The sequence below is a fragment of the Otolemur garnettii genome, unplaced genomic scaffold (genome assembly GCF_000181295.1).
Source record: "Otolemur garnettii isolate 467f Iridium unplaced genomic scaffold, OtoGar3 scaffold00226, whole genome shotgun sequence".
In the NCBI taxonomy this organism is placed as follows: Eukaryota; Metazoa; Chordata; class Mammalia; order Primates; family Galagidae; genus Otolemur; species Otolemur garnettii.
In genome coordinates this window covers 757737-764936 of record NW_003852621.1, presented here as the reverse complement: position 1 = coordinate 764936, position 7200 = coordinate 757737, and the positions used below count along the sequence as shown (strand labels likewise).

Sequence of the window (7200 nt, the reverse complement as noted above, 5' to 3'; positions counted from 1 at the left end):
TCAGTGTTGGTGCTCCCAGGCTCAGTGCTCTCAGTGTTGGTGCTCCCAGGCTCAGTGCTCTCAGTGTTGGTGCTCCCAGGCTCAGTGCTCTCAGTTTGTGTGCTCCCAGGCTACGTGCTCTCTGTGTTGGTGCTCCCAGGCTCCGTGCTCTCAATGTTAGTGCTCCCAGGCTCGGTGCTCTCAGTGTTGGTGCTCCCAGGCTCGGTGCTCTCAGTGTTGTGCTCCCAGGCTCGGTGCTCTCAGTGTTGTGCTCCCAGGCTCGGTGCTCTCAGTGTTGGTGCTCCCAGGCATGGTGCTCTCAGTGTTGGTGCTCCCAGGCTCGGTGCTCTCAGTGGTGCTCTCAGTGTTGGTGCTCCCAGGCTCGATGCTCTCAGTGGTGCTCTCAGTGTTGGTGCTCCCAGGCTCGGTGCTCTCAGTGTTGGTGCTCACAGGCTCGGTGTTCTCAGGCTTGGGCTGGACAGCCTTTTGCAGGTCCCTGGTAGCCATAGGTCACCTGCCGCTGCTCCTGAGTTTACCTCGACCTCGCCTATGTCCTCCTCTCACAATCCCTCAGTCTGAGGCCCCTACAGAGCCTGGGTTTAGGGAGCTGCCTATCTCTTTCCACCTTGGTAGCTCCTTGGTTGGGGCCAGCACAGCCCTGAGACCACAGACTCAGAGGCCACTGGTCACCCCATCTTGGGGCTGAGTGTTGTCCGCTTCCACATATGGAAGCATCAGGCCCGCAAGAGGTCTGAAAACCCCATTCCCTTAGAGGCAGGAGTGGAGAGTGGGAAGCTGGATGCTGACTTCACAGGCAGATGAGCGAGACCAGGCCACATGGCACCAGGGGCATGATCTTACTGGGTCTCTGGTGCTTGGGTACCCCCAGACCACTAGCAAGTGGCTGTTTTTCCCACTGGGCGTGAGTGGATTCCCTTTTCACACAAGGCATTTCCTTCCTGGGTCAGTAGTGTGTCCCTGACCTCCATCCCCAGGACCTTATGTGTGTTGCGTGTGTTTAGAAAACATTTCCAGGCCTGACTTTCCTCTTTTGCAAGTGGGGTAAATACTTCCCACCTGCAGGGTACTGTTGCAGGGCAGAATCAGCCATAGGCTTGGCCCATGCCCCGGTTACTGTAGATGAGCTCAGTGGTTGGTGAGGCCAGGCCCTGGTGAGGAGCTAGTCACATGTTGGCATGCACACAAGCACATGCGTGTGTGTATGGGGGTGCACAGACATGCTCACGGGAGCTGTTCTGACCAGAAGCCCTTGTTCTGACACCCGTGCCCAGGTTCCACGCCTGTGTGCTCCAGCTGCCATTCAGCCAGCAAGTCCGGAAAAACCCTGCATTTTTCCTGCGGATCATCTCTGACACAGCCTCTTGCTGCTACTCCATCCTGAAAGCCAAGAACGCAGGTAGGGCAGGGGCCAGGCGTGGCCACTGGACCCCACACAGTGCTCACAGAGCTGAGGGTCAGAGAGGGCCACCAGCGCCCAGGATGCTGGGAACACACTCTGTCAGCCCTGGGCAGGAGCAGGTCCCCTTCCTCGTGCTCAGTGTCAGGAGCCTTAGGGGATCAGGCTTAGCAAATTCTCACCCCACATCCAGAAGCAACTTGACTCATGAACTGATGGCGGAAGCCTGGTCTCAGTACTCTCACTGTGCTGTGGGTGGACTCTCCCGGGAGACAGAAGGGCAGCCAGAGCTGCTGACTGTCCCCCCGCCCAATGACCATGGAGCTGTGAGGGGTACAGGGTGGGGCCTCCTCCTGTGTGTCCTGGAGGGAATCGTGCCTCCTCACTGTGGCGCTTTGTGGCCTCCACACAAACCCAGGCCCAGGGCTCAGGGGGTCTCCCCGCCATCTCAGGAGTGAGAAGCCACCAGTGGCCTCAGCAAAGCCTCTGCTGTGGGCCACCGTCCTCTGGCTCAAGGTGTCTCATCCATGTGATGGATCTTTTTGGTCAGTCTGTGTTTCAAGCCCTGTGGCAGCTCCAGGGCACTGAGTGTGTTGGACTTTACTTTTTCTTTACTTACTCCCATTAGCAGGAGTTTTTCCTGGGAAACTATAGGAAACATCTCAGTCACCAGAGTCTCAACGATGCTCACGTCAAGGCTGGGCCAGAGACGCAGTCGTCTCCTGTTCCTGGGCCAGGCTGTCAGGGACATCAGCAGCACCAAGGCATCCCCTAGAGGAGAGCTTGGCAGGGGCCAGGCAGGGTCCTCAGCCTCCATTTGTTCCCTGCAGGGATGTCACTGGGGGCCAAGGGCGCCTCTGGCCTGCTTCCCTCCGAGGCTGTGCAGTGGCTCTGCCAACAAGCCTTCCTGCGCAAACTGGCTCGTCACCGCATCACCTATAAGTGTCTCCTGGGGGCTCTCAGGACAGGTAAGGGGGGCAGAGACGCACCTGTGTAAGCAGCAGAGGCTGCTGCTGAGGTCCGACACTGCCACATGTGGGCGCCAGGAGCCCACACGGGCAGCCCCAAGGTGACTGGTGCAGGTGTCTCTAGGCCACTGCCCCTGCTTCTCACCTTGGCTGCAGCCCCTGGGAGGACCCTCACTTCCTGACTCCTGCCTTACATCTCGGGGTACCTCTCCATCAAACTCTCTGATCCTTGACCTGCACACCCTCGGGCATCTGTCCTGCAACAGCACAGGATCCTCAGCTCCTCATGTCTGTCTGCAGTCTCCCACACGTTCCCCCCGCTGCTTCCGGACATGGCGGGGGGCGGGGGGAGGTCTGTGCTCCTTTGTGGGTCTCCTCTGCCTGGGCCACATGGCGCACACACCCACCTGCTACCTGGCCTCCCCAGAGTCTGACCTTGCTCATCTCCTCCAGCCCAGGAGCAAGTGCAGTGGAAACTCCCTGAGGCCACTCTGGCCACCCTGGAAGCTACAGCTGACCCAGCCCTGACCATGGACTTCACAACCATCTTGGACTGACAGCCCCACCCCACACTGGCACGAGAGGACAGCGCCAGCAGCTGCCACTCCCGGCTCTGTGCCCAGGGCGGGGCTGCTCACACCCCAGAGGGCACCCTGGGAGGTTCTGACCACTCTCCTCCACCGAGGACTGTGCTGTGAAAGGGAGGGGGGCTTGTGCTGAGGTCCTCCTTCCCATGAGGACCCAGCCCCTCCCTGCTGTCCTTGGGAACAGCCTAACAGCTGAGACAGAGCAGTGGGGGTTGGGGTTCGTGTTTCAGCCTTTGTTGGCCAGGAGGGGCAGACGAGGACCTTGGCTCTGAGCACCTTGGCTCTGAGCACGGGGCCTGCCCCCAGGAGGGGGTCCACCTGAGCCGCAGTGTCAAAACCTGTCGCCCTCACCCTCAGGTGGTCTTGGGAAACTTTCCTGCCTTTGCACCAGCCATGCTGCCAGGACTGGTGCCGTGCAGGGCATAGCTCCTTCCTGTGGCCACACTCACCCAGAAGCAGCACCCACCCCCACCTGCCACCACTCAAGCTGTGCCCAAAGTCCACTCCTAATGGAAATTTCCCTGAAAGCAGAGGCCATGTCCACACCAGCCCCTGGATACGCCCTGCCCTGTGGCCACTCATATCCCTTCTTTTTCCAGTTGGGTGAACCCAGTCACCCCAGCGGCCGCTGCTGCAGCACTGCCAGCCCCTGGCCTGGGCTCAGCTGGTCCCAGCACCCGCACCTCACTGGGGACCCCAACACATATCTCTGTCCTCCCATAACCCCCCATCAGACCTGCTGGTGTCCCCCCATCTCCTTCAGCACTGCTCCACGACCTAAGTGAAGACAATGATCAGGACCCTAGAGGCTCTGGGGCTGTGGAGGTAACCTGGCTCCCCTGCTCAGTGGGATCCTGTACTGGCAGAGGCTCTGGGTGAGCCCAGGGACCTGCAGCCCAGGGAAGGGTGTGGCACCTCCGGGTCCTTCAGTCTCAGACAGGGCCGCCTGTTAGAGCCCTAAGTGCACCAAAAGCATCTTCATGCATTTATGGAATTGGGTGTGTGAGTGAGGTGCAGCCTGGCTGGGATCCAGGGTGTTTTCCAGTGATGTGAGGCACTGGGGAGGTGGGCAGGGGCCCTGAAGGCAGTGAGTCCAGGACTGGAAACAAAGGGCCAGGGCCAACAGGTGCTTATCACTACAGACCCGGCAGGCTGGGGCAAAACCAACCTTTACAAAATCTGGGATTCCTCCTATAAGCACTCAGTCCAGGTCAGAAGTCAAGTTTCTCTGGCAGCTACTTTGAGTGGACTACATGATTTTGATCTTTATGGAGAGTTCTGACTGGTGGGGCAGCAGAGGGCCATGGAAACAACAGGGCTTCTGGGGCAACAAGCCCACCACCCAGTTTGTTCTGTCCTGCCCTCCGGACCATGGTGGTCACCAGGCATACCATAGAGCTGGACAAACATCCTTCAACAGACAGAGCCAGAAGGACCAGAAACAGGAGGGGTGGCCCATAATTTATGGGCTTGGGCAGTATGAAGCCTGACTGAGCCAACCACTGAGACACATAAGTGCACAATTCTGGGGACGCTGAACATGTCCTTGAGTGGCTCAGTTGTGGCCTGGGTCCCAGGAGTGTGCTAGGGATGGGACTCACTGCCCCCGCAGCCCATGTACACCCTGTGCCTGGGTAGGGGTATCAATTTCTTTGCTGTTGCTATCCAAGGGACTGAGGCTGCTAGGTTTATGGCAGGCCTAAGTCCATAGGTGCTAAGGCAGCTGTGAGGAGGGGCCTGCTGTGGACATTGGGTAAAGGACACTCGGCCAAAGGCTAGGGCAGGGCGCCAAGGAGCAGCATACGCTGAGCTTGCTGCCTGGTGCAGTTGGACCCGCCCCTGGCCTGGGCCTACTGTCTACAAGCCCCAGAGTCCTGTGTCTCCGGTGTGTCTTGTGGCAGTTTTATTGAATATCACTTGTATTTTTACTGAAGTATTGAGCCCTTGAAAAAGGTATATGCTTTGATGTGGCCTAACTCACAAACTCTCCAAAACCACTATGCAGACTCAAATCTCAAGGAAAAACGAAAATAATAAAATCTTTAAAGAAAAGAAAAAGTCTGATTCTCTGGGCTTCCCTAGCCCTAAATCTCACCTCCTTCACTGTGTGTTTCACAAATGTTTGTGGGGCAGGTAGAGTCCCAAATAGAAAAGGAGGGGAAAGAAAGCAAAATTGGGGTGGGAGTGGAGCATCCAGGGCTCCCCTGAAAAGGAACAACCTCCCTCAGCCCTGGGTTCCCCTCCCGCACCCATCAGCACCCTCAGCGCTGACTTGGCACTGGCCATCTGGATGCTCACCTGAAAGGGTGCTGGAGGCCTGGCAGCGTCCTACACCTTGGTGGGTGTCAGAACCCTCTGGCACATGTGATAGGCAGAAGAATGACCCTCCACAAGCATGCCCATGTGCTAGTCCCCATAAACATGTTGCTTGAGGTGGGCAAGAAACAATGAGGGTGTCAATGGATTCGAGGGTCCCAGGCAGCTGACCTAAGAATATAGAGGTCACCCTGGATATCTGGGTAGGCCTGGTGATTAAACATAAGGACCCTAAAAGTGGGAGAGGGGGGCAGAAGACAGTCAACTGACCACTGCTGGCCTGAGGTGGAGGTAGGGCCCCCAGCCGAGGAATGAGGTGGCTGCTCCAACCTGGAGAAGCAGCTGATCCTCCCCTCGAGTGTCCTGAGGGTGCACAGCCCTGCCATTGCCTGGATTTCAACCCAGACCAGGGAGAAACACGCAAACTTCCAACCTCCAGAACCGTGAGATGCTACATTTGTGTGTGGCAGTAGGTGCTTGGGATAAGACTTCAACCCCCACCTGGAGCTGGTGCCCAGAGCTGCAGGGTTCTCCCCTTCCTGTTTGCCAGTCGCCTGGGGGTCCTGATGAAATGTGGGTGCTGATGCAGGGGTGGGGGCGGCAGGCCAGTGTAGGGTCCTCAGGCTGAGGCAGGTATATACCCCTTCAATTCAACTCCCTGTGCCAAGCCTGGCATCAGGTGATCCCATGAGGGATCCAGAGGAGGGTCTGACACATATCCACAATGCCCTCCAGACAGGATGTCCGTGGTCTTCCCTGATACAGCTCAGGAGAGCATCATGGTGGGGTTGGTCCTGTCTTCTTAGCCTCACACAAGCGGGAGCAGAGCCTTGATGAGGGGGTGACTCGCTTTTTCTCTTTGGATGTAACACAAAGCCCTTGCTCTGCCATCTGTAGCTATATGTTCCCTTCCCCAACTTGGGTTGGAGGCTCATGCTCAGCTTGGGTCCCAGGCCCATGCATGGAGGGGAGGCTGCTCCCCCATGGCTCCCACTCTCCCCCTGTGCCATCCTTCCTCATATCTCCACCTCTGCTCTTCCTGCCTCCTTCCCTGAGTGTAGATGCCCATGCCTCTGTGGCTGAGCTGAGCCAGGCTTCCTAGCTGCCCCAGGCTCAGTGAGCAGCTGATACGGCCTTGGGCTCAGCCTCCACCCACCATCACTGTGGCTGCACATGTGTGAGTGGAGAGGCTCACCTGTCTCTGAGCTGATTACCATGAGCTCTCTCCACCTTGAGGGTCAGCTCCCCACATGCAGTCCAAGCCTCAGTCTGAGATGGAACAGGGCCAGAGGGAAGGGCCTCGTGGGGGCTGTGTCCATCTCTAGGATGGGCTGGCCTTGTTTGTGCCTGGCTTCATCTCCATGTGAACACTGCTGCCCCTGAAATGGGGGGCGGGGCTGCCAGTCCTCTCTGCCAGCCTCTCCGGTTGGGCAGTAGAGCATTTTGTTCCTATCCCAAAGCCAGGCAGTCTGAGGGACCACTCCTAGGGGGTTTTCCCAAGGGCTGGGGACAAACAGAAGGTGACTGTGTGGGAGGTGGTGATCACATAGCTTGGGCCCCACTGGCTCTGCTCTTGTAGCCTAGCCCTAGACCACCCCTCCCTGGACGTTGCTCCAGTAACTTCCCCCAGCCCTGAGCAATCTCAGCATGCCTGGTGAGGACAGGTGTGCCTTTGCCTCCATTGGGCCACCCATCTGTGCACCCACCACCCACCTGCTGGGCCACATCCTGCACATCCTCCCTTCTTCCTTTAGTGCCATAGCTGCATCAGCACACAGGCGGAGTGGAGTCACGCCTTCCTCTACTGGTAGCTGAGCAGGACCCCAAAACTCCAGGGCAGGAGTATAGATGCAGCTGTGTTCAGCCCCTCCTGTACACGAGGAGCCAGGCAGAGCCCCCATCCTGTTCACAATATCCCACACCAAAAAGTTCA

At 58.0% G+C, this 7200-nt stretch overlaps 1 protein-coding gene across 2 annotated transcripts in view; it reads left to right on the top strand.

The window, feature by feature from the left end:
- TERT (telomerase reverse transcriptase) overlaps nucleotides 1-4948 on the top strand; it is a 27846-nt gene extending 22898 nt beyond the window's left edge. For both annotated transcript variants that reach the window (XM_003802014.3, XM_003802013.3), the window contains 3 exons: nucleotides 1272-1396; nucleotides 2227-2364; nucleotides 2818-4948. In XM_003802014.3, coding sequence (XP_003802062.1) covers nucleotides 1272-1396; nucleotides 2227-2364; nucleotides 2818-2921 — 367 coding nt within the window. In that variant the 3' untranslated portion in view covers nucleotides 2922-4948. The remainder of the gene's footprint in view (nucleotides 1-1271; nucleotides 1397-2226; nucleotides 2365-2817) is intronic.
- The last annotated feature ends 2252 nt before the right edge of the window (nucleotides 4949-7200 follow it).